Source organism: Agelaius tricolor, unplaced genomic scaffold (assembly GCF_023055355.1).
Source record: "Agelaius tricolor isolate 1412-34295 unplaced genomic scaffold, bAgeTri1.0.p SCAF_3, whole genome shotgun sequence".
NCBI classification, from domain to species: Eukaryota; Metazoa; Chordata; class Aves; order Passeriformes; family Icteridae; genus Agelaius; species Agelaius tricolor.
Genome location: NW_027269263.1, coordinates 6,450,268 through 6,478,119, shown reverse-complemented (window position 1 = coordinate 6,478,119; position 27,852 = coordinate 6,450,268). Strand labels below are relative to the sequence as shown.

At 43.3% G+C, this 27,852-nt stretch overlaps 1 protein-coding gene across 2 annotated transcripts in view; it reads right to left on the bottom strand.

Moving 5' to 3' along the window:
* Positions 1-813: 813 nt before the first annotated feature.
* ETV6 (ETS variant transcription factor 6) overlaps positions 814-27,852 on the bottom strand; it is a 127,249-nt gene continuing 100,210 nt past the window's right edge. For both annotated transcript variants that reach the window (XM_071422314.1, XM_071422315.1), the window contains exons 5-8: positions 24,414-24,956; positions 10,408-10,550; positions 7,968-8,068; positions 814-4,811 (exon numbers count right to left, since the gene is read on the bottom strand). In XM_071422314.1, the coding sequence (XP_071278415.1) occupies positions 4,706-4,811; positions 7,968-8,068; positions 10,408-10,550; positions 24,414-24,956 (893 nt within the window). In that variant the 3' untranslated portion in view covers positions 814-4,705. The remainder of the gene's footprint in view (positions 4,812-7,967; positions 8,069-10,407; positions 10,551-24,413; positions 24,957-27,852) is intronic.

Below are 27,852 nucleotides of genomic sequence, written 5' to 3'. Positions count from 1 at the left end.
GCACCTCTCTGGAGCAAGGATGTGTTTGTTTGGTGTGGCTTTTGGTGGCATCTCTCTGTTCAAAAACCCTCCGGAGGCCTCACGCTATCAAACCCCACCATGCAGGAGACAGGGACAGCACGGAGCAGTTTGTGCCACCTCATCTTGCTGTCCCCTCACCTCCTGGTTAGGGATGACCACTTGAAAATACAGACTTGCTATGCTGGAAGAGAGGGGCTTGGTTTCTAGACTGGTTTGCAAAGATGAATATTCTTTAAAACATCTTTCTCTCCAGTCGTTGATCTGGCCTGTTAAGCGGGCTAAAAAGATGCATCAGTCATCACAGCAACTCATTTTTGATTTTTCTTTTTTCTTCCATGTCCTCTCCAAGAGAAGGAAGGACAATCAGGTACATGCATCCAGTCATTATAGGGGTGCTTGGCTTATCTCTCAGGACAGACAGCAAAGTAAATATTTCAAGGGACAGCCTTAACTTTTCTGAACCACACTTCCCTGGGAAGATCAAGGCACTGCTCATAAGTGTTTGGGCAGGGGGAGCCTGCAGGTTTCATTTCCTGACTGAAAACAGCTGCTGTGTGCTATACTCTTAGGTACCATGGCTCTTAAAAAGAAATAGCCTTGTCGCAATGATTGCACCAACAAATTTGGCATTCCTGCTTTTATATTAAATTTTTTTTATTGAGATGATGTAATTACAAGCATTTTAAAAATTATTTGCAACTCACTGGCCCTGAGAATAGGCTTGTTTTTGTTTTGTTACATTCATTTGATTCAGTCCCTTAGCCCCACACCTTAAAAAAACAAAAGCCATCATCAATAAAAACACTAGAATTTTATTTTTTTTAAAAAAAGACCTCAAACTCTGGATTCGCGTACAGTTGCAGTCTGACAAAAAAGATCTGGAGAATGCATATGTGGAGTTGGAAATACGGGGAGGATGGCAGCAACTTAGTGTTCACAGAAAGGGCCCCAGTAGTGTTCTCTGGATGGAGAGGCAGTCAACAGGTTTCAAACATTAATCCAGAAAATATTCTGCTGTGGAGCTGCAGCACGTCCTGCCTGACTGACCCGTGGATTGTTGAGGCTTGTGGCAAGGTGATGACAATGAAGGTCCCGCTTAACCTTTGCAAAACCACTTAACCACTCAGAACCTTTGCTGGGTGCTGAGCTTGGCAGGGATCTGGTCAAACCCCCTCTGGTCAGGCAGGGCCAGCCAGGCACAATGCCCAGGACCGTGTCCAGGTGACTTCTGTGTGTCTCCAAGGATGAAATGCTTCCTCCCTTTCCCCACCTGCTCTGGTGGCAAAGGCAGAAAGTTTGGCTGTTTTGCTGCTGGCGAATTCTACACTGGGAAATCAGAAACTGGGGGAGGGTAGGAAGGCAGGTGTCAGTGTTGGTGGAAAGACAGAGTTACCTTTGCTAGCCCTGGCAGGCAGCAACGCATTCCTACGGCTCAGGATGTTAAAGCTGTCTTTGCATTCCCATGGATCTGCCAGTGGATGTGAGGTCAATGGGAATCTCCCTCCTGCAGCTGCTCTAGCCTGCCACTTCTTTTTTATTTTTAGTCATACCTAATAAAGTCACTTCAAGACCCCAAGAGCAGTTCAAATCCTGTAGTTCCCACAACAGACCCCAAGGCCCTGCAGTCCTGGCAGCTCCAGTGTCACCCACACCATTCCCTTTGGCACCTGGAGACCTGGCAGGAGACAGGAAGGGCCTCTGTGGGACTGCCCTGTTCCAAGGTCAAAGGCTACTTTCATTCCAACTAGCATCAGCCTTGAGAGAACCCCTTCTCTGTCATTGTGATGACATTGTCTTAAGATGTCCTTTATGTGTGAACTGGGAAGAGTTTCCAACAGCCACAAACATTTTTTCCCCCTTTGATTTAGATTGTGCAAGTGGAAGCGACTCCATTTCTCTGTAAAGGTGAACATTTCCACTATAAAGCTTCCCTACTGGACAATGTGTGATTTTCCTGTCTTACCCAGTGCTGAGGATGCACCTAATTTGGTAGATAATGGTGAGGAAATGGGTGGATTGTCTCTGGCTCTCTGTATTCTGCAGTGTGCACCTTGGCCATGACAAAAAGCTGTGACTCATCAGAGCACTTTATGCAGAAAGTCTCTATTGTTTTTTTTTGGTCCCTCACCATCTTTTAACAGCAGGCTGAAGAAAATAATGCAGTTATGCAGTTGTCTAGACTACAGCAGTAAAGAGGATGAATCATCCTCTGCAAAAACTTTCTACCACTGGACACCCAAGGATCCAGCTAGAGCCTTTATGTTCTTTATTCTTCTGATCATACTCCATCTATCAAATTCACCACTTCACTCCAGCTCCTGAGACCTGGCTGCAACTTGGGGGCCCTTGAGCAACGTGACAGAGCAACTCCTTGTGCCCTTGGTCTCAAGGGACCTTGGGTTTCAGATCTGTCACTACTGAAGTCCCACAGCATCTCCCAATCTCACACCTCATGAGCTCCAAGGACTTCAGAGTCATGCCAGAGACAGGTGACACATTGCTAAAAACCACTCCCCTGTCCATTATTTTGAGGCAGAACAGATCAAGTATGTGGTGTGCTGGGACTTGTAACTTACTGTGATTTTATAGAAAAACGTGGCTGGGAAAAGCTCAGGGAGAAATGTACACCCTGTCACTCCTCATCAGATACTGGCTCAGAAAAACCTCTCCTTGTTGTATGATGCTTATCCACACTCTTAACAAAGCTGTTCCTTCTACGACCTGTGACTCAATATTCAGTCTTTGGTGAGATTGGCCTATCTCTGTTTAAACACAGGGGACACTGTTCATTGCAGAGTGCCATTTTTTCCTGGATAGATTAACCCTCTTGTTAAATACGTGGAAAGAGCAAATGTCGTGTTGGTTTAATAGCTGATAAAAGCTCTATCATGGGAATGTACCTTGTTTTTTGGTCAAAATGGATTAGATTAGCCTTTTGATTTTTTTCCAGATCTAGTTTCTTTTATGTTTCCATTAAAGAGGCTTTCTGCTTTTAATGCACTGCTGTGGACGTGCTTTCTTTCAGGCACCATGTGATTCCTGCAGTTTTCCTATAAACCTTCTCCCTCTGCAAGCATCATTTCTGCTGCTAGATCTTCCTTCCATTCAAAGGACCCCTGCTGATGGATCACTGGACACCACAGACATTCCTGTCCTGGTGGTCCAAGCTGTGAAATGAAACAAGCCAGCAGTTTCTCTTGTTTGGGCATCAAGGACTGCTGAGCTTTCTGTGACCAAACTAGGCACAGCTCTTTGCCTCATGCCAAGCACCCTCAGTGCAGCAAACCAAATGGAGGCACCTTGCAACCAGAACAAAACCCCAAACCAAGAAAGCAACACAGCTGTAGGGTTTGTTTTTCTCTTGTCTTAAATCATGTTAAAAACAGGCAAGCTGGGACAAGCTTCCTTGATGGCAGAGCTGTAGGATGGGGGAGGGCAGTAGGAGGCATAAAAAAAACCCCAAATCCCAAAACAAAGCCAAAATCAATTACAAGATATAAGTATAGCTATTTGGTCTCTAGTTCTCTAACATCAGATTTTGGAGTGGTGAATCATCTACCTCTCCAGCAGCACAAAATGATCCTGGAGAGGCTTCTGAGTAATACAAACCATGTGATGAGTCCCTTTGCTTTCTCCCTGTGATGTAAGGAACAGTCCTTCACCTTTCACCCCAAAATTGCTAGCAGGTATGAGAAACACCCCTTCCTTCTGTAATTACAGAGGCTTCAGTCTTTCTTTTTATAGAAAACTCTGAACTGAAATTCACAACTCTGCATTGTGAATATACTGGGGGGAATTACATATATATTTTTATATATATATGGAACTTTTAGATATATATACACACATATATATGTATTTGTCCCCACCCTCCCTTCCCCCTCCTCCATTCTACCACTTCTTTGCTAGAAGGAGGGAAAATGTTAACTGATAGTCACTTGCAGAGGTTTGTCACATTTATTTTTCTCCTCTCTGGAGCACTTAGGTGATTGGTTTTGGTCCATATTCCAGCAGTTAACAGCCACTCGGAGTGCTCTTTGTGAGCCCAAGCTATGCTGGGAATGACAGCCCAGCCTACATGTGAAGGGTGTCTCCTCTTCATTTGACAGGTATGTGTGGGAAATTCTTTTGGTAGCTTCAACACATTTCCCAGTGGCAGCACATATAAATTGATCCAAGCAAACTGGAAGCCTTGAGCAAATCCCTTCTGTGTTGCTATTGTTTATGCAGTGTTGTGTCATGAGACTTGCACAGAAAATAAGAGCACTCTATTTCCATAGGAAAGCCTTCCAAAAACAAAAAAACCAAAAAAGAAGAAGCATAATCTGATGTCTTGTCCTATGTGAGATAAGGAAAGTCAAACTGCATGTTTATTAGGGAAAAAAAAAAAAGACAAAAAAACCCCAAAACTGAAACAAACCAAAAAGAAAGAAAAAACTCAAGGGAGACTTTGTAGGAACAGTGAAGTAGTGCATAAGTCCAGGCTTTCTCCCCTTGGCTTTCCTGCCAGCACCACTTCTGCCGGTGAGTTTGTTTTGTTAAGGTGCTTCAGGTCCTGCGTGGTCTTCAAGCTAGGCAGTGACCTCAAGTACTGCTCCTGTGCTGTTGCTTCCCCTCCCAACCGTGCCGACCGTCAGGCTGATGTTCCTCCCCTGGACCCACAGAGGTGCTGCACCTGTTTCCTTCAGCACTCATCTTCTTGGTATATTTGTTCATCCAGTTCCTGCGATTCAAGGTGCTCCAGGCGGTCTGTCCGGCCGCTCATGATCTCATCTGGGGTCTTCATGAACCTGCAAAACAGAGAAACAAGTGCATTTCTCAGGGGTCTCAGCTTTTATCTTCATCAGCTTGTTGAGACCCCTGAGCTCTCCAAATCCCAAGATAATCTTTGCTGTATCCTGCCAAAGCCTTTGTATTTCCCAGCTTCTCCCCAGGTGTCTTCCCTCCTCCATACCTTGAAAGGAAACAAAGAAATCACCAGCCTTTACCCTGGCTTCTTGAAAGCCCAAATCTGAACCAAATCCATAGATTTTTCCAAAGAATTATATTTATTTCTTCTCCCTCATATTGTTTGCCCTTTTCATGTCAGATGACAGCTTGGCCCAGGTACACTCATGTGTGGTGTCTGGTGACAGAGACATGAAAGGTGTTGATGATCAGCATATTTCAAAGCACAAGCCCTTGCAAGGTGTGGGGAGGCACAGGGTTACTGGTTTGTGCAGGCCTGCGTGTAGGTGAGTGAGAACAACATGAAACACCAAAAGAACAGAGGGGGAAAAAGCCAAGGTCCAACTCAGAACAAGTTCCAGGAATGGAAAAAGCCCTGAAGGAAAAAGGTTTAGGGCTAGGGAACTGTAAGCAAAGACAGTCTCTTCCTGTGTGCTTGTAGAAAGTGTGACTGCAGTGAGGCAGCATCCTCTGTAATGAATGCCATGGCTCCCAGCACCAGTGTCTCAAGGCAGTAAGTCTGCAGGGTGCTGGAGACAGAAACTGCCTCTGGGGAGGCATGGCAGCAGCAGGAAATGAGAAAGGACATCCACCAGCCTGCAGTTTAAGTCTGCAGTCTTGGTTTTTGCCAGGACACTATTGTGTACTACTGCACAGAGCATAGAAAGGCTCTGCTTTCTCATTTTCAATTTTATGATTGAAAGGAAGAGAGAGTGACACAGGAAGGATGAAACACTGGTTTCAACACAAATCAGTTTCCCAACTCCCAAGCACTTCTGGAGAAATTAGGATGAAAGATGTTTATGCTGGAAGTGGTACAAAATTTCACAGTCTTTCATTAACAACATACTGGTTAACATGCAGCAATATGAAGTGTGTTAATTGTAAGAGCTGATTTTATTTCAGGTTGATGATATGCTCAGTGTCCTTGCCGCAGTGAAAACAAAAACAACCAGCAGGAGCCTCGTTACTAGCACTGACTCAGAATGGTCACTGCTAGAGCTTCTCAGCAAACACAACATAGCCTGGAACTAACCTTTTGCCTTCCCTTCTAATTTTGGAAATCATGTGCATATATGCATTTAGGGGGAAAAAAAAAGGCTATGACTCACTGCTGTGTCACTGCTGGAAAAATGCTGCTGCAACAAACAGTGTTACAGTGGTGAAAAACTTGTATGCAGGAGTGGTGAATCAGTGCCTGGCTACACACTGCACCAAAGCCCACGGCCAGACTGTGCCCTGATTTAAACCCTGTGACTGCCCTGCTCATCTGGCATGACAATGAAATCAAAACACAGAGTGGTCCCACTGCCATGGGACCCTTTCCATGTGGGGCATGGGCTGATGTGAGCTGCACCACAGGATTTTGGGTATTCCTTCTGGTCTGTGCTTTAAGCCACATCAAGGAAACCTCACTGTGGGTATTTCTAATAGCATTTGATTACATTAAAAAAAAAAACAAACGAAAAACAACCCAACCCAGAACTGCATGAAAATTATGACACACTATCTGTGATCTATTTTGTTGCAGAAGAGACCCATCCAACCTATTAGAAATCCTTTTCTGACTCCATCTTACTTAAAGCTCCATACAGATATTTGCAGATGACAACTGCCTGCACGTAAAGTCACATTTCCTATTATTTCTCTGCTTGCAAGGAATAGCCAAGAAAGGCACATTAATAACTTGATTTTTTGCAGCTGTTCTTTTTCTCTTCAGATATAAATAGGTCTAAGAAAACAACATCAAAAAGTTTTTATTGGGAATTGTGCAAAGAAATGTTTTGCTGGGTTTTTTTTCCCAGTTTCCAAAGGAAATGAAGTTTATATAGCTCATGTTTTATGCTCTCTGGTGACCTTTGAATCTGTTGGTCAAATTGGCCAAGTCTGACAGAGCAACTGAGGTCTCCAAGGGCATTAAGCTACAATGGTTTTGAGAAAACAGGCAGCCTGGTTGAGAAGAGATGGACTCCTGTTTTGTGTATGCCCCCACTGAAGGGAGGGCTTCAAGAGAAGCACATTCAATGTTCAGCATCAGGAATTCCCCCAGGGCAAAGCAGTCTTCACACAAGGCCACAGAGATATAGGTACCCTGGGTACTGATGGAGCAACCTTGTTCTAACTTTCCACCAGAAAAAAAATTTACTACTGAACACTTGATTTTGCCCATGACTGCTTCTTTCCTTCACTCTCCCTCCCTATGTTTCCTTCTAAGAGCTGACATAAACAAGTCATTCCAGAGAACCCTTTTCAGCTGAAGAGAGTTTGAGTGCTAATGCAGTTCTGTTAGCTATTTAACAAAACAAATTCCAAGACTGCCTTCCTATTGTTATCATGTCCAAACACACTGCTAGATCCAGGCCACTGACAGCAAAGCAGTCCTTGGTCTAAGTTCAGTGCTCTGAGGGTCAGATGTGCACTAGGATTTGCTGGTGTTGTCTGAAGAGGAGTGGAGTGCTCTCACTCTCAAGTTTGTACAAGTAGCTCCCTGCTTTAATGCCGTTTCAGGTTCTGTTTCCTGAATTCTTGGTTGTATCATCCAATCAGCTGTGCTGATTTATGAACAGCTCTCCCTCTCTTTCTTCAAGGCAGCACCAAAGACGTGGTCACTGAGAGCTTCTTTTCTGTGATGTCCTTGAGGAAATGCCTGATCTCTGCTCAGCTTTCACAGGCAGCTGTGTTTGAGAAGTCCATTTGGGAGTAGGTTTTCCAGCAGTTTGACTGAACCTATTTATCTAAGGTCTTAAACAATGGCACAGCCTGCACAAAGCAATGAAAAGACTTCTATTGTCTCCACTGATCATTGAGACAAGCCTGTGTTTTTTGTAAATTGGTGGGGCTGCCTTAAAAGCTGGGAAGCACTGCTCTATACAGCTTTTACAAATGTATGGCCATCTTCACCTGTGCTGTAACTGTGGCAATGAGGTATCCCATACACAATTCCATCTTCCATCCTCAAAAACTGTCCATAGAAAGAAATGGCAAAAAAAGAAAATTACCTGAACAAAAGCCTTTGTCCTGGCTCCTTCCGGATAATATTTAATTTGTAGTAGTGGCGTAGGGCTCTGGACATTTTCTCGTAAGTCATATTTGTTCTGTTCTGTTTTTTTCAAAAGAAAAAAGGAAAAAAAAGTGGTGAGATGATTCATTAAAACCTTCCTAAGCCCCAAAATGAGTGGCAGAACTATCACAGCTGCCTAAAGTAACCAAGACAGTCCAAGAAATTACATGTACCATTTTTTGCTGTTTGTGGGCCCACTCTGCCCCCACAGCCCTCATCACCTAAGTTTTGTGGGTCTCTTTCCACACAAGGCAATTTAAGCAAGGAGTTTAAAAGAATTCCAAGCAAGGCTTTTCTACAGTTTCTTGGAACACAGCTAACAAAAGACTTAATTAACTACAAGAGGGGACATTAGGTGGAGGGAGATGCTCATGCCAAGTGGGATGTGACAGGCCTGTTCTTACTGAAAACACCTTTTGTAAAAGCCTGGGAGTAGTGGCTAATAGGCTGAATCTGTCAGCAATCCCTGCTTGGAGCACTGTTTCTCTGGGATTCCCCTGCATTAACTAGTTGATGCTCACAGAGCACTGTGGGGACTGATAGCCTGCTTCTCCTCTTGTTACACAGGTGTAAACCAAGAAAACCAGTTGGGTTGTACATCTGCTTCTGTGACAGATCCTCCCCTTCATTCTGGGAGCTGCTGGCCCCAAAGGCCATGGCCAGAGCACTGAGGTATACTGAAGTGTGAGATGATTCATTGAAACCCTCCTCAGCCCCCAGAGGAGATGGCTCTGCTGAAGCTGAGCGTCACAAGGAAGAAGTGATAGGCACTGGCAGCAGAGCTGTCCCCAGATTAGGGACTTGGAAGAGCAGGATGAGCCCCTTAGGCTATGTCTACACCAAGGGGCAGTGGTTGCTGTCTGGCAGAGACTCCCAGCAGAGACAACTCTGCTGGCAAAGCTGTGAGCTGTGTGTGCACAAGTGTACAGCAGCCACCTCGCCATGGGCAAGAAACACCGAACCAGCAGAAGCACGTTTTTGTTCTGAGAGTCTCCATGTCAGGAGTTTGGCTTCATCAAAGGAGACTGATCCACCTGCCTGAAACACCCAGTAAGAGCAGACCTCCTCTGCTTGCCCTGACTACAATAACTCTGCAATGGGAGGCCACAGCAAGAACTCCTGTGGCAATGGAACACTAACAGGGACAAAGTTTTCCCTGCAAAATCTCCTAGACTCCTCATTGGGAACCTCCCTGAAATACTGTTTGTGCTTCTTCCATTTCTTATATGCTGAAAGGCCACTGTGTTGCACAAATGGCCAATGGTCTGAAGGAGCTTCCGTTTTAGACACCCAGCATGAGACCTGACGGCATGGCCCAATTATTAATGTGCAGGTTGGGTAAGTTGGTGAGTTTCATAAAATTCCACTTAGCCCATATCTCCAGCATGTTCAGAACCACACAGGTGACAGCACAACCCACTGGTATGTCAGCCACTCCTCCCAGTTTTGTGTTGTCTGAGAATCTGGCCCATCATCCAGGTCATTAACAGACATACAGCACTGCCCCCAGAATCAATCCCTGGGGTAAAATGACTAGTGGCAGGATTTTGTGCCATTGATCACCATCTTTGCAGCCCAGCAGATCAGCCAGTTTTCAATCTACCTCACTGTATTCTTGTCTAGGTCATTAATTAGTCTGTCTTTGAAGCTGTTACAAGACAGTTTCAAAAGCATTTCTAAAATCAAGATAAGCTGTATCCACCATTCTCCCTGAATCCACTGAGCCAATAATTTTGTTGTAGATGGATATCACAGTGGTCAAGCATGATTTCCCTTTTGTAAATCCATGCTGACTATTAATACATTCATATCAATATACTTATATACGTATACAGAAATATCTATACATAACTCAGCCCTAAACTATAAAAATCAGTAATGGCTTTCCAGAGAACAAACCAGGACCTGCCCTCTTAGAAGGAAATACATAATCCTGCAGCTTTTGGTGTCTGTCACAGGGCAGCCTGTGGAATCTGGGAGTTGCTGCAGACAGGAACACAGAAAGCTCCTGCTCTGTAGTACAGAGCTCCTTGTAAACTTCATCTTACCAGAATATCCTCAGCATCAGGTTTTGAGAAGAAGTAAGATGCCTTGAAAGAGAAGGATTGCTCATTCTTGCACTCCTTATAATTTTTTAATTACATGCATTTATAACTAAAGGCCTTTAAACCAAACCAACAAGTTGGTTTATATGAATAATAGGTTTTAGTGCTTCAGGATGGATGCTTGGTATTTCTAATGTACATAGAATAAAAGATTCCAGTTTTCCAGTAGTAATTTATATGCCATCTTTTCTTCTTGCCCCCTGCTTGTAACTGAATCCTGTGATGCTACAAGAGGCCAAGTGCTGCAGGAGGAAAATGGCATTGCTTCCTTACCTTGTGGTTTCCCCACAGCCGGGCCAGCCCATTGGGATCCACTATCCGAAAGATTTTGGATTCCTTATCTTCCCATCGGATGAAATTTTCGTACCGGCTGTCAGAAAGCAGCTGATAAACATAATCCCAAAGCAACCTACAGTCTGTGAAGAGAGAAGCAAGAAAATAATTACTTCTCCTTTTTTTTCCCTTGTGATTAATTCTGGAAAGGTGGATGGACGTATAGTGAAAGGACAGTTGGGATCAGGGCTGAAACAGCTGCTGTGACCTGAAATGAAAATGGCTTGGCTGGTATTGAGTGATGTTTGCAAAATGCACTGGCATATACAGCCCCTTCTGATGCATCCCAGTTCTCCTGACACTGACAGAGCATCTCCATCTCATCAAAAGCTGTGTGAGGTGACCTGCTGGTCTTAGTTGTGTGTTTATGGCTGTACTGAAGCACAGAAAGCTCACATGTTGGCCCTGATGCTGTTGCTGGCTGTTTTAGTGGAGAAATCACAAATCCTGCAAGCTGCTCTCCCTGCTTGAGGCTGCCCCTTTCTGTGCTAACATGTGAGTCTAAAGCATGGGCAATATTACAGCTTTCCTTTGTAGGCTCCATGTGTTATAAAACTGACAGCTTCTCCCATTTTCAATTTTATTTTTTGTTTTACTTTTTAAGGTTCCTGAAAAGAAACAACACCTAAGTATTATAATTACTTGAGTGCTATTGAGAGGTTAAATACTTTCTATTTGGATAATTGAATTCAAATTTCCTCTTGGCAAACACTCCTTAGGTCGCTAATTAAAGGTCTAACAGACACTTAAGTTTTAGTTTAGTGTTTTTCAGTTTCATGGCAGTCTCTTGAGACTGAGGAAGCCAAGAACTGAGCTGCTCCTACTTCCTGTTTGCAATGTGTGTGTGCAGCACAGAATAACTGGGAATATGGAATATGGAATGTGATTTGTACAGAGCTGGGGGTACTGCTGCTGTCAGAAACAAAAGGGTTTTCACAGCTCAGCTATCCAGATTTCTGAGGTGGCTGTGGGGTTGCATTTTACTCTGAAAGCAATATCAGCCTCTGAGAAATGGCTTGTTAGAGTGGTTCAAGGGCTGCCAACCAAATACATCCAGCTTCTAAATGCTAAAATGGATTCTTGTCAGCCTGTCTTTCTATTCCTGTTGGTCTGTCTGGGGCTGGCATGTCTTATAATGGGCATGATGACATGGGAATATAAAATACTTTTTGAGAAAGGATATGAATAACACATTTAGTGAGCACACCTGAAATGGACAGAGATTTTCAAGTTATTTTCCCACTTCCAAACTGCAAAGAGTATCTCTGACACCAGTACTGTCTCTAAAACCAGAGTTTAGTTTGCCAGTGTCCTTGCTTTATTCTCTCCCTGCCAGTCCTACAAAGAATAAAGCATTTTGTTTTGAAGAGATGGCATCTGGCAAAAATCACAGGTTCCCATTCTGGCTGAATGGTCACCTCATCCCTGACATCTCCAAGAGGAGAAATGTGAAAGGCAAGAGACAAGATTTTTTGCTTGGAAAAAACCTTATTTTCATTATAATTTTACATAGAAAAACATTTTCCACAGAAAAATGTCCATCCCCATTTGGGATTTTTCTAGGTTTTAATTTAAAAAATTAAATCTGGACACAAGTCTCCCTGGACTAAGCGAGAGGTCTGAAAACTGAAGTTGAATTCTACCACTTGAATTTCTGTCATCTCCCCCTCACAAATTCACAAAACACAATTCTTCCATTGCCTTTCTGTCAGTATTTTTGCACACACACACACACAAAAGAAAAAGCTTATTTTTTACACTTCATTTATGATTCAAGACAAGGGAGATTATATTGCTCTTCTGGTTTGTGCCTTTTAATATTGTGGGAGGTTTTTAGATAAAAGGGTAGTAAGGCCCTGCTTAAATGGTTCTTTGACACAGGTGCAATTCATTCCAGAACTTTTTCAATGCAAGAAGTGTATAAAAATGTCTTTTTTAGTGCAAGAATCCTTGGAGTCAGCTGGAGGGATGGTGCTCCAGGCTTTGTCATATTCTTGAATGTTCAACCTAGGGCAGACAACCTCCAATTACAGCACGTTACAGATCACATTTACAGTTCTGCAGAGATATGATTTACACTCCTCTTTACTTTCACCTCATCATTTGCAATGGGCAATGTTATTTTTAATCTCTCTCTCTCACATTCAAACACACACCCTGGGCTCCCTTCTGCACAAAACCAAAGAAGCACACAAAAAATCAACCTGAGATGGCCAGGTGGAAATAAGGAGAGCTTCAGATGCTAAGAAGAGCTAGGATTCAAGCGCAGATTTGGGATTTTTGTTGTTCAATTAGTTTTTAGGATGGATTCAGGCAAAGCTTGACTATAAATACACTTCAAATGAGAGAAACAGATCTGCATCTTGAAATCTTCACAAGAAAAATCATAAATGATAAAGGGCCCCATCCCATATTCTCAACTGATTGAGCTGCTCAGACTTGCAGAGGTATTTAGTAGGCTGGTGGAACTCACAAAAAACCCCAACCACCCAAGTATCTGAGACTGCTGTTTGCTTCAACAATAAAACTGAAAATCCTTGAAAACTCTGCTTGGTTCCTACAACCATTTAAAAACTTGATTTCAAACCATATGGCTGTCTATCAGCAAATTTAGATAGATTACTCAGTTGCAGTAATTTACTGAGCATCAGGGCAACTGTGGCAATTGTGTCTCAAGGAAATAGGAAACAAAAAGCATTAAGCACCAGTAGGAAAGATTCAGGCTCACTGCATTTCTTCTCCCCAGAGCTGAGAGCTCCAAGCACACAGTTTGTTATCTTGGAGCAGCTGATGCTTTGCAGCACACTTCAGCTGTGTATGAGCTCTGCTTGCACAGGACCTAAAGCAGCTTCCTTCCTTCTAGTTTCACTTGGGCACCTTTAGAAACTTGAGCACAGGCACTCAAGGGTTTTTTGTTTGTTTTTAACCACAAATGGTTGCCCTATATATCTTTCTCCATAGATTGCACAGTAAAAAATAAGAGGTGGGGAGGGTTCTCCCTGACTGACAGAGGATCACTAATTAAATAATTTACCAGTAGAGACCATCTTTAACAGGACATTAGAGGCAATGAGTCCAGGCTACCTGGGAACTCTTAGAGCTTGGATTATAGCAGAGCCCATCTGCAAGCCTGTTAAATTGGTCAAAACCCAAGAAGAGGTGATGCTAGAAAATGCTTTTAAAAGGAGCTTCTCTGCTAGGAAAAGAGGCACCTCCACAAAAGGCTGCTGGAAATGACAGACAACATGCTCAGGCACAGGGTGGGATTCTTGGGCTGCCCTGTGCTGGGCCAGCAGTTGGACTTTGATGATCCTTGTGGGTGCCTACCAGCTCAGGATTCTCTATGATTCTGTGATACAGAAAGTTATATTTTCCAGGAAGGTCAAAAGTGTCATGTGTATTTTTAGGAAGGACAGAGGAAATGGAGAGAAGGACTTGTATGTGGCTGGTTGTTTTGTAAATGTCTATCACTTGTATGAGGGAAGCCTGGATGGTGGAAATGACTCCATGAAGATTCCATCTCCTCCTTGGCTGTCAGAAGGCCCCTGAAGGAGCTGCTGCATGAGGGGTGTGTGTTGGCTAGTGAGTAACAGCAAAAAGCACATGGATGTTGCTGAGGCCAAGCAAGTTTAAAAGTGTGGGAGATTCAATCAGGGAGTTGAGTCAGGGCTGGTACCTAAATTGTTTGAGCATGCTGTGATTTCCTGCCTTTTGGCTAAAATAAGCTTACTTAGAAAGCAACTATGCCTCCCTAGCACAGGGAAACATCATTTCCCCCTAGCACACACAAACTTTTTTTTTTTAAAGTGAACTCAGATGGTTCAACTTTGAACATTCTGCAGCTACAGAAATTTAGCTGCAGATAGAGCTGGGACTGAGAGGCTTTAAGGTGATGTAGTTGGGGGTGGGAAGGTGGAGTGCTGAATGGTCTCATCAATGTGGAAATGGCTCCTAAAGACTGGCACTTCCATGCCCTACCATTTTCTCAGCTGTAATACTGAGCAAGTCTGAGCTGTGTAATTAGCTGGGAATTAGGGCAAACTGCAGCTTCAAATGGAGAGGTATGGCTACAACCTTCCTCCTGCAGCTAATGCTTCCAGAGGGACTTTTACAGTTATGTACAGGGTAGTGATAAGGTGTAGAGTACTTAGCTGTTCTCAAATTGTCTGCCATAAGCACTGCCCTACATGTGCAAGAGGCAGCAGTTTCCCACTCCTCCTAACAAAAACCATGTTATTATTAATTGATTAGGCAGAGTCTTCTGAATACACACCTAAAGAATACCAGCATATAAATACTTCCTAATAGCTATATGATAGTAATAAATATCCCTTAGAATTGAAATACCATCTGTAAATGAAACATTATGGATCTTAGGTTCCTCATATTTTGATATTTGTCCAGCCATTACAAATGACTTCTCCAGTATCATTTGGCCGAGGTCATCTTCATGTTACAGGAGTGAGAAGTCTCACATCTCTGCTCTCTAGGACTAAATAATGCTGTTAATAATATAGCCACATGCATGCTAAAGACCTCTTTTGTTCAGGATATAACGTTCTCCATCACTGAAATATTCCTTAAAGCACACACTCTATCTGAGCCCTCTCTTGTTTAAATGGGACCCATGGTGCAGAGCTGGCCCTCTTCATGTAGTAACTACCAAAACCCTCTGTAACCACAGAAATGTTTTGTGAGACCCACCCACATCTTGCACTGGAGAGCATTATATAAAAAGTGTTTGATCTGGCTGATGACTGCCTTGGAGCCCAACATGGCTCCACACAGGAAGAGATGCCAAAGGAATGTTGTCATACTCCCTCTGACATCAGCTGAGGCCTTACCCCTTGCTGTGTAGGTTAGCCTAAAATCTCTCCAGCATGATTATCATTTGACTTAAATGGTTCTGTGATTTCTACCAGCTGAAGAGTTCTCCAAGCTCAGCCCCATTTATTTTACAAGCTGATGTGTGCTTCAGCTGCCTTTGTTCAGAGTGAAGCAAACAATGGCTGTTCACAACTGAAACTCATGAATAGAACCCTGGAAGTTCTCTGGCACTTGAGTTTCTCTAAGTACACCCAAAGTGTGTGTGAAGACAACGTAGTGATGCTCACAGTGTCAGAAAGATGAACTGATGTAATTCACGGTCACTGGAGCTGGGGAAGGGCTTTCAGTCCCAGAAAGTCTCTGACCTTGGCAATGCCACTGTCAGAGTCCTGGGAATGGTCTGACTGAGGAGTTTCCTTAACACACATGCTGCAGGAGCATTGTGCTGTATTGCTGTCCAACCTCAAGATCTATCCAAGACATGTTCCTTTTAGCAGAGAAAACCAAAAGAAAAAAGTAATCAAGTCTCATAGTTAAGGTTTCAAATGGCTATGGGGGAGGCCTGGGGGAGCACTGACCAATCCTGAGATGGAGCATCCTGGTCATCAATGTCTGTTAATCCATGTCCAGGTCACTAAGGGAAAATAGTTTTCTTTCTGTGAATGTTGCTGCTGGAAGCAGGATGGTAAGCTGGTACAGTAAAGCCAATGTTTTTTTTTGTGGAGAAACCTCTTGACAGACAACTGTTTGTTCAGCTCAGTAAATTCAAGCTGGGGCTGAGTAAAGAGGTTGCCAGATCACACAATACAACAGTTACATGTTGCTTCTGTCTTGTACCCAAACACTAAGTGGGAGATCAGGCAGAAGGAGAGAGGAAACCTGAGACAGTCATGCTGCTAACAGTTGTACTGTGAGGTTGTAAAAATAACAGAGCAAGATGAGGCCAAGCTCTGTCTTTGGCAATAAAAACTTGTACAGGGAAGGAGGATCCAAAATATACCTCATGTGGTTGTAGAAAAGAGCACTGAAATCACAAGGAATGTGTAATTGATGGATCACAGACCATTTGATAGATGAAGACTTTGAAAGCTAAAGACAGTTGTATCTGTCTTTACAAAAAATACTGTATTTTTTGTATTTTTTTCTTCCTCTCCCCTTCTTCTGCTCCATCCCCCCATCCCCACCACATAGATGGGCATTTTCAGTGTTATCTTCAAGTGCTGTTCTTTCCCTGCTCCACCACAATGGCAGAAAAGACTCCTGCTAAATAAACCTGTCTCTGATTCTCCTGTGGCTTTTCCTCACTTTACTACTAATGAAAGGCAATGACTGGAAAAGAAATTCAGCCTCTGCCTTTTCATATGCACTTCTTACAAACACCTCACAACCCCTTTGACATCAGAAAACCAGCCAAACACATTAATGATGGGAATTAAACAATTAAGAGTGATGTTTTACCTTCAGAATTGTACTTTAGAGAAGCTGGCAAAAGCAGGAATTACTTAATTGTGGCAAAGGCATTCCCAACAAGGGTAATAATTTTTAACCCCACAATGTGAGAATCTCTACTATCTTCTGACAGTTCAGTCTTAGGTTTAGACTTCTGTTTTTTTCCAAACAGAAAAAAATTACTGTCTATAATAGATTGCTTCCTATGAACCTCACTTCTGTGTTCTCTCAGAAAGCCCAGAGTACTGTGGGAGGTGTGAGCATGGTTGGAGGACACAGCTCCTGGTTTGTTCCCAGGAAGTCCCTCCTGAAGGGACTTCATGAGCCATAAACTGGTGATTTCTGATGGGTCCCTTGCCAAAAACCGAGATGTGACCTTCCCCTCTTGGGGTTAAAACTCCACATTGAGACATGGCCAAACCCTTCCCTTCCCTTCCCTTCCCTTCCCTTCCCTTCCCTTCCCTTCCCTTCCCTTCCCTTCCCTTCCCTTACCAGAGATGGAGAACACCCTTACCAGTTTAATGTTTGCATTTTAAGGAACATAAACTGATGTGTGTTCTTGTAAGTGATTGGTATTAAAGCCAGATTTAAACAGGCCTGTCTCTGGAGACAGTGAAGTGTAGTGTCAACACTGTAAACAAACAGTGTTCTCTCCTGGTTTAACTAAGAGGATTCAAAGTGATCCAAGTTTGCTTTGTAGAAGAAAATCTGAATTACTGAAACTCTAGCCTGAAGGAAATGTGCAGTACACGGGGAAAATAAGGGACCTGTTTCCATTAAAAGGCAAATTTCTTAAAAGAGAGTGTAACATCCTGCTGACCCCAAGGGATGCTTGGGGTACTCTGAAGCCACTTATCTGTCTAGCCATGGGATGTAAATGGGTGCTACAGTACAGTAATGAGAAGAATGAAATCTAAACACCTGAGCTTTCCTCTGGCCTGGTCAGTCTTGGCTTTTGAGCAGACCTAAATAAGCCCAGACTGCAATTTCTGCTCCTGTAACTGTGCAGTAGGAATGAGACAGCTGTGAAGCAAGACACTTCACATAAAACCTACAACCACCTATCCAAGCCATTGCTATTCAGCCATTGTTTGAGCTTGAGTGTCATTAGTTAAATTTGCAGGGAAGGCCCACTTTCATGCCCAAATTAATTGTTAATGCCATGTTAAGAAGACTCTCAAGGTTATAATGAAAACTCCTATGAATATGAGCTCTGTGAGCTTGACTCCCATCCACACTTCAGTCTCTCCAGCAGTCTGGCCTTCCACAGGGGTTCCAAGAGACATGGCATGTAGTGGAAATGTAAAAGTTACATTTACATTACATGCCATGTCTCTTGGCATGGCATGTAATGTAAATCTACATACATTATCATTGTCATATCCAAATGGAAGTGACAGGCCAGCATTACACCAGGATTTTCATGTTCTTGCAGGGCTCCAATCTGTCTGCACGAGCTGCTGCCCTACAGAAAGGAAGGTCAGTTCCCTGGAAAACAGCTACTACCAGAACTTCTACCACTTACAGCTTAGAACTGCCAAAGTGAACCAGTCCTTTGCCTTTCTCTAGGCTGCCAGTCTGTAACTTGAAATTGCCCAGCTGCTGCGACCATCCTGTCAAAGCTGCCCCCCAAAGTCTGTGTGTCACCAGAGCCCCACCAGCCACTTCTGTGCTGTCATGGAATCCTGCTGGCTTCATCACTCATGACAGTGGAGAGGACAGCCTTGGTGCTCTCAGGTGGGTACACAGGTAGCTTCCAATGGTATTAGCAATGCTATGTGCTGTCCTGAAATCAGCTGTGTGTTTGATACACCCCAGATGTGGCTTCCCCTCCTGCTGCCAGGGCACTGCTGCCTCATGCTGAGCCCGGTGTTGACCAGCACCCCCTGTGCAGGGATGCTCCCCAGACATTTCTCTCCCCATTTCTATATGTGCCCAGCACTGCTCCACCCAAGGTGCAGAATCTATCAGCTGGAGTTGTCAGATTTCATCCCATCAACCACAGCCCAATGCTCCAATCTATAGAGACCCCTCTCCAAGGCATCTTGTCCCTCAAGAGAGCCAACAGCAACTCCCCACTTTGGTACCATCAGTAAAATTGCTAAAGATGCATTCAAGTTCTGCATCCAGATTGCTGATAAATACATTGAACAGGACTGTCCCCAGAAGTGAGCCCTGTGGAACAGCCCTGTGGAACACTGCCAGCCAGATATGGCCCCATGCACCACAGCCCCCTAAGCCCTGCCCTTAGACAGTTCTTTACCCAGTGTACTGGGAACTGCTCATCCCACAGCCATGCAACTCAACCCTGCTGTGAGTACAAAAAGCCTTCCTTAAAATGCAGAACAACTATACCCACCACCTTCCCTCAATCCACTAGCTGGGTGATCTTATCATACCAAGATAGCAAACTAGTTAAAAGAAATTTACTTTTGTAGCTGTCTGTGCCTGATGTCTGCATTATTCTTTAAATGCCTTTCAATAGTACCCAATATTAACTTTTTCATCATTTTTTCCAGCCCTTCTATGAGGGCTAATGGTATCATTTACAAAACCTGTAACTAAGTTGGGCTTTGATGCTGGTTTTCACCCTCTTCACTACAGAGGCATAACTGTTCTTTGCCTCCTTTCCCACTCTTCCTCCCTACCATCCAGCATATACCATTGCATAGCAAACTGTGCCTGTACAGCTGTTTTGTACAGAAAGAAAAAGAAACTAATGTGTTGTAACACATTATAAATAATAAACCAATGTGGTGCATTTGCCTAAAGGATTTTGCTGGTGTATGGGTAAAAAAAACCCTAGAAGATTATCCTATGATGTGACACAGTTGTAAATGTCCCATGGACACATGTGGAGCAGACATGGGCACTGGAGCTCTGGTCCTAGCAGCTAAGTAGTGAGGAGACACTGCTGAGGTGCAGTGGTTTGAAGTTTGGTGTCTTCTCATGTTTAAACTCTAAATGTCTATTGTTACAAATCTGACAGCTCAGTCAGCTGAGCTTTTCTTATCCTCATTTAAAAGCTTTCCAGCCCAACTCCAAAGTATAAACAGAAAAAAGTACCAGTTGATTTTCACTTTTTTAAAGCACTGTATTTGTGAAAGGGGTATTCCAGTGTCCCCTCCTGTCTTTTCCCCTCCTAGACAAGTAATTTTTTCAAACAAAGGAGGAGAATCCATGATTCTGTTCCCCCTCCAAACTCTATCCCCACATAAAACAATCAAACCCCTTTGGAAGACCTCCCCATGCTCAGAGCCCATCCCAAGCCCTGTTTTGCAGATTTCAGCAGAATGTGAGTCATTCATGGCTGATGGGCTCTTACCATGGGACTGCATTTTTGGTTTTGGCCATCAGACTGTTTGTATTGAGATGTCACTTCCACATGCCTTGCCACAGGTGCACGGGGTTCATGCTACACCCCTGTACTCTCAGGATGTGTGGCACACTGAGAGGCTGAGGTAAACCAGGAGCAAGTCTGGAGGCAGCCCTCTGTCACGACTTCAGCAGGGTAAGAATCCTGTCCATCCTCATTCCAACAGCAGCCAATGGCTTTATGGCCTAACCAACACAGTGGCAGACAATGTGCCTTCCAACAGTTTAAACATTGCCTGGCTTCTCCTCAGACTCCTGAAGGGGAAGAGGCAAATCCAGCAGCTCATAAAGTCAGATACAGCCCAGTTGCTAAGGTAACCCAGCTGATAAGAGCAGCTGATAGATAACACCAGGCACAGGACTCCACTGCCTTCAGATTTCAGCATGCTGTGGATTAGTGAACAAGTCTCTCAGTCCTAGAGCTGCTTCAGAAAAAGACATTGGGAGCTGGAAATCTCAGGAGCCTCAGTTCAGGGGCCATTACAATCCAACCAGAGAAGCAGGAGCTTGTACCTGCTCAGCAATGTATTCCCCCTCAAAAGAAATATCCAGAATTGTATTAGTGAGTTTTAAGAAATCAAAAGTGAGGTAAATAGCACCATGCCATTACCTTAATTTGGATGTTTCAAAGATTGTTTGAATGATGTTTCATTCAACCTCTATGTGATAAAGGTTAGGATGAAACCAACCCTGTTATAGCTGGATAGTCCCATAACTGCCTCTTGCACCTTGGGGAAGTACCTTTTACAAGATATCAAAGCCCTAAAATCCTTGATAACAAAACCTTCACAGTCCTAGGTTCATGGGGACTAGAATTTCCAGACTGCAGAAGGGCTAATTTAATCTTGATTTAAACTGCAATTGTGTAAAAAAAAAAAAAAAAAGAAAAAAGGTATCTATTTTCACCCCACGGGGAGAGATATCCTTGGCGATAGTTAGTGGGGAACCAAGATTGACTACTGAAAAAGAATAAGCCATATATAGAATTCCTCCTTGCTAGAGTCCAAGTTACGACTTGACTACCAAAAGTGTTGCTGCTTTAAATTAACAGTTCCAGTATGGAAAATTGTCCATTACACTTCTCTGCTGAACTCCCCTTTTGAGGGGAGTTTTTAATATTTTTCATATTTTCACATGCTGTTAAGTAGATGATGCCTGAATTACATCATTTATCCCTTGCCTGGTGCATTTACAGGGGATGCAAACCTGCTTCTTGCTCATCTCAACATGGTGACCTCCAGTTCTGACAAAGTTATGCAAAAGACTTGTGCATATTGTGTTGAGAAGATAGCTAACCACAATTTTCAAAATCAACTCTAGGCAATAATGAATAATATATGTGACCTTAATGAGTAATATAAAGATACTTTATGCCTCTGGCTTTGCTAGAAAAGTGTTAAATGGCCTTAGATGAAAAGATAATAAGACCTTCAACTTGAAATCCTTTGCTGTACAAGGGAAAGTGCTTTACCAGTAAAATTAATATTTTGAAAAATGGTATTACATAAAAAGGTAGGAAAGATTAGTCAGCCAGTGAGTAGAGGTCATTGTTTTGTCTGACAGAAAGTCCAGAGCTTTATTGATCGACCTCCTGAAAAGAGAGTATTTGTGTATAGCAGCAAGCAAAAACATTATTTTCTTCCTCAGCACCAACTAATTGCATGCTGCATTTAAAACCACATTCAATCTACAAGTAAACAGATTCATGAGGCTGTTAGGTGTCTTAAGTCCAGGGAAAATTTCTGTACAATATAAAACATCTGAGCTGGGAACAGAAGATGTTCTGGAGCACTGCCTAAGGTTTTAATCGGCAGCCTACCAGGCTTCCCTAGCAGCTCCTCATCACTATCTCCCCTGAAAATCACCTGCATCCAAGTGGTTAAGCTATAAGAAGTCAAGGCTCTTCTCACCAGGGTAAACAGTTGAGTACTTAGCTCTGGCACTGGACTCTTGGTAAATCTTCTCATTGCCCAACCCATCAGTCATCCTCATCAAGAAAACGGAAGTAATGCCAGTGATTTCTAAAAAGCCCCTTTGAAGAATTTATCTGCATTGATGTACATTTGCAGTTTAAGAGCCACAGCTCACACCTTTCATGGTCTCTCTCTCACACTGAAGTGACAAGCATGGCTGGTCAAGCACCTCCATGTTAACTATGGCAGTAAAGGTGAGGACACTGAGATGAAAAATACATTTATGATGACATAAAAAATAAAACACTTATTGGCAAGAGCTGAGAGATGGGTGGGAAGCAGCTAGAAAGCTACTTTCTTTCTAGGGGGCCTAAGTATGCTGCCATTGAATTCAACAGCTCCAGTGAAGTTGACATCAGGCATAAAGCATGGGTTGTCAAAACGCTTGGTAGCAATCCAGTTTTTATCACCTTTAAATTAGCTGTGAGCTCTTTAGAGGGTGTCTCTACAGTTCAGGGGCCATTACAATCCAACCAGAGAAGCAGTAGCTTGTACCTGTACAGCAAATGAGGCATGAGAACTTTTACAATTAAAGGACTTGGGCACCAATGGAAGTACACTGGCCAATTTATCAGCAGCAATCAAATCAATCTAACCAAGAGCTCTGTAATTCCCCAACCCTGGGCCATAAAACACTGCCCTCGTCTGAACCAAATGCTTGAACACACTCCAGGTTTTTCTGGCATTAAATAATTCACCAGCTATTTCAGGTATGCCACCCTTGCTTGTGGGTCTCAGCCAAAACATGGATCTGCAGGAGAAAGCACCTAACTCTGCAGGTTTAGCCTTTGGAAAACATTTTTCATGGCTACACATACTTGCCAAGCAACTGTGTTAGGCCCAGATTTCCAAGGGCTTGGGCTCTGTTGCCCTGCAAACAACACAGGGATAGAAAGGACATGGGAATTTACTGGGGCTGGTGTCACTGGACCCACTGCACAACGTGCAGAAACTAAAGATTACCAACTATGTAAGAAAATTCCTAAGAGTAAAGTAAAAAAATTACACCACCACATACTCCCCATATTTTTTCCTACATTTATTTCAGACTATGGTTTATTCTTAAAGAATGTTTTCCTCTGGAAAATAAAAATTAACTGCCTTGATCTCCCAATAACACTTTCTGGGAAGGAAATCTCCAGTGATGCGACCAGTTGGGTATTTTCTCTGCCATAACTTTAAGTATATTTATTAACTTGCTGAGAATTTTGTGCGTAATAAAAATCAAAAGGAGAGAGACAAATGTCAGCCTGGCAAAAATGTCAAAGGATTAATTTCTGTAACTCATCTTTCTGTTAGTGAGAGGATCATGGTTCTTGCTGTGCTTGATCTTGACTAGATAGTAAGATATGTATCTTTGGAATTTAAAGGGGCAAATCTTAAGACAACAGAAAATCTTCCTCATTAAAACTGAAGCAGCACCACATCTGTAACAAATTTAAGGCATGTAAGGACAAAAAAGAACAAGGTGTTTGTAGCTCTGTGGACATGTGCAATACCTCACAGGAGCTGAGGATCACATCAGGTCACTGCTGACACAACTGCATGGAATCTTTCTGGGTGTGGTGTGTATTTGCATCTCTCAAAAGAAATTGGTTACTGGGGCATTCAGCGTATTTCTGAAGTGGTTGGATTCCTCTTCCCCCTCTCCCTGTTTACAGTTCCCTTTGGAGTACAAGAAACATTTTCTGTAACCTCAGCTTCCTGATTCAGTGGTTGTGATGTCAGTTATTTACGATAACAAAAGTGAGACAATGCCTGTGGTTTGTGTGGGACAAAGCCAACCTCGTTTCTGTAAAAAGGGACAGTCCTGATGTGAGAAGCCCAGGAAAGGCTATGAAGTAGGACTCTGAGGTGGTATTTCATTAGTGCTGCCAGCTTCATAATGGGCTTGACACTGCACTATTTCAAAGGCCACTGACAGAGGGTTTCTTCATTTCCACAGGATTGGACACTAATGTGAATGGACCTCTTCGAAATCCTCTCTTTGCAGAGCAAGGCTTCAGAGATAGGTATCTTGGGAAATGAATGGATTGCTAGTGGGTGGAGAGGCAGCGAGTGTCAGGATGCAAATGTTTCAATAGCAATTACACATTCTGTGGTCACAGGCAAGTCATTCTGCACCTCTGCTTACCTGTCATGAAACTCGTGTATTAATACTGCACTGCCTAAGCCACAGATGTAGTGAAACTTGCACAATGCCAGTAAACTCTTGATGTCACAGAGTAGCAAAAGGAAAGAAGAAGCCCTTAAAACAAAGCATGGTTAGTTATGAATGAAGAGCACCAGCTTTGGTGTAGCTTGTAGAATAATGTCCCTTACCTGCTATCCTGCCGATCGGCATCGCGTGGTCCTCGGGAGGGGAGACAGACACCATGATGTGGTTCATATAAGCTAACTCTTCTCGGTGAGACAGGTTGATGGGCTTGACATCCCTGTGCAGCCCATCCTCAGACAACCTCGGTGGTTTGAAATCGGAGTGCCTGGGGTTCAGTATCAAAGGATGCATGATTGGGCTGGGCATCAGCTGGATGACCCTGGTGTTTTCCTGGCGAGGGCTGGAGGGCTTCTGGAGCACCTCGGAAGGAGGCGGGCAGTGGTTGTTTTCTATTGGGGACACTGAGAGAGGATAGGGCTCCTGCTGGTTGTTCTCATGCTGGTGCCTTGTCCCTGGCATCCTGTCGGCCGGGGACAGGCGGCGCAGGGTGCTGTCCATGGGGGACTTGAGCGGGCGCTGGTCGGGGTCTGGCGATGGACGGTGGTTGTTGGTGATGGGCGACCGCGAGCGATGCAACAGTTCAATGGTTGGGGGGTTGTGGTGGACTGCTTCTGCAGATGGCCTCGGGGTTCTCTGCACAAAGCTATCTGTGGAGGGAAAAAAAGGCCCCAAAATACAGATTGTCTATTGTGATCAAGGTGTAGGATCTACTGCTGACAGCTTGTAAATGTTTTTTATTTATGTGACCAGTAAAGATCTGCATAAATGCAGATAGTTATTAATTTCTACACAGAATGAAAACAGTGAAAACAATCTTCCTCCACCACCATGTTAAAACAGTTCCTTGGGAAACACACTAAGAGAAATCCCATTTTGAGGAGCTGACTGAACACTTGTGACGAAAGTGTGTTTCTGCACAATTTTTTTGAAATCCTTCTCCTGCCATTCATGCCTCTCTGTGTCATTGCTCTTAATATCATGATGAGCACTTAAAGGTAGAAGGGAAAGAAAAAAAGGGAAAATGTCTCCAGGAAAATACTGGGTATTAAGTTTTAGATGGTAGAGGCATAGGTCAAGGTAGAGAGTAACTCAGTTTAAATGTGAACCGGGTTGTTTAAAAAAACCCTACTGGTAGGAAGCTCGTTATGAAACCCTATATTTGATCCCTGCCTTAATTTTAAGAGCATGTTACATCTTCATAAGGACATTTTCATCTTCTTTTATTCAGTCTGTAATGTCTACTGATGGAATGCCCCACATAAGCACTTACATGTCTTCAGCAGGAGGACTTCTAGCAACGCTTTTGCATGAACACACTTTCCCAGCTATGATGCTTAACAGTAGTAGGGAGATAAATCACTAACAATCCTCTCACAAAATTAAAATTTTTGCCAGTGCAGACTTTCAGGTTAGCTAAGGCCATCAATTTTGACTTGGGAAACTACTGACGAAGAGGAAAGTACCACCAGAGCTACCGTGACTAACAGGTTTTTATCAGAAAAAACAAAGATCAAATTTCAGTGGTGTTTGTTGAAAGCCTTGGGTGATAAGAGAAGGAAACTTCTGGGTACGTGTCAACAACTGAAACAAGTAGCTGCCTATTTGAGGATGCCTGTTTGTTCACTCCATTTTCTCTGGATATGAAATTATTCTCTTGCTCTCTTGCCAAGGCAGTGATACCTATTTGAAAACCCTGTTGAGGTGAAGACTGAAGGGCTCCTGCTGCTCTGGAAGCCAGGCAGGCATCAGAAGATGGATCAGCACAAACCCAGGGGAAGGCCTAACCAGGAAAAGCTCAAGTCCTGAGAAAATGCAGTGCCAGGCAGTGACATAGCATCTGTAGCAGAACACTAAAGTCTACAGGAAAAGCTGGAATTTTAGGCAGAACCTACATTGCTCTAGAATACTTATTAAACACACTTGTGGTCCCAGACAAGAAAAATGCATTTGTAGGGCTGTTCAAGATGCTCACAATGGAACAGCTGGAGGACATGAAACTCCAGAGCTATATATTGTTCTTGTTTAAACCCAAACACTTTTAAATACAATCTGGCCAGCAAATGTGGGATGGCCCAAATGAAGATCAAATAGGGAAAATTTACAAGTGTACCTACTCTGTGTGGCTGCCTTTCCTTAAAGTCCCCTTTCTTTGCCACAACAGAAAGAAAATCAACTCCCAAATTTTACTCTTATCTTCTACAGACCATCCACCCCCATCACTGTACATTCAAATGCACTGTGCTCATTCTTGGCCTGTAAATACAGACCAGAATATTCTGTTGTTTGTCCTATTTATTTAATGCCTTGGCTGAAGGGAGCACCTATCTTTAAAGCAGAAAGGAATGCCCTGCTGTGCTTTTCACCAAGCTCTCTGGAAACATTAGCTGGCAAACTCCAAAGAGAGGTGTTCCTACCTGTCTGCCTCCAAACCATGGTGATGCTGAACCTGGACAGAGAAGACAGAAAGCAGAGACCAAGGAACTCTTGGAAAAGCAGGAAGAGGAAACACCACAAATGGATACACACTCATGGTTCACTTTCCTTCAAGATCTTTTTCTTAAAGTACTTAACAAAAGAATCCCTTCATGGCCAAAGATGCTGTTTGCCATAAAACAATTCCAACTCAGCTCTAAGCAAGACTGCTACAAACGACCCTGAACAGAATAAAATCCTCATCACATTCATTCCTTGGCACATCTGGTGGTTGTACGTTGAGCACATAGGGTATATAATTTCAGGCTGCACTGGATTCACTCTGGATCTTTATCCCAAATGAGCAACATCTTTCTTGAAGACAAAGCTGTGAAAGGAAATGCACCTCCCAGGAAATTTGCTGACCTATCCATACAGGGATGGGTGGGGCTGCACTTTGGGAGTGAGCAATTGCTGGCATGAGAGTCCCAAAGATTGGCACTCTCTGCTTAGCCATGAAAGAAGTGCAGGGAATGACAGTGTAAGCTTCCTGCATGGCATCCCATCCAGTGACTCAGAGCTCTGTCAGAGGGACCACTGGAGATGAAGGTAATTCACTTTCCATTGCTCATCCCTCTGCAGGGACAGAGCCCATTCCAAGCCAATATCCTGAACTGCAGTCAATTGATTTCTAACAGCCAAACCCCCTTTGTTTAAGCCTAGTAAGAAACCACTAGAGGGAAAGCATTTAAAAGCAGGATCATAAGTATAATCCATTAGGAAACAGGCGAAAGAGCCAGAAGATGGAAAAGATCACTGCAGTAAGGAGAGATTGTAATAAAGACACATCACCTGTGAAGTTTAACCACTCAAAATGGGGCCAGGGTAAAATCTGTCCCCAGTGTCACAGTCTGTGAGTTAGCCTGGGTTAAGTTCTGCTCCTTGCATTCATTCTTCTTTATAAATAAAGTTGTATTTTGCTGAGGCAAAATGAAAACTCAATTGTGATAGTTTCTCCCAAGTGACTTTGGAAAACAGGAAGAAGTGATGTCAAAATAAACAAATTCACCTGCCTGTAAATTTTTGGCATAGAGATTTTTTGATTGCTCAGTCTTGTGGCAGGCAAGCTGT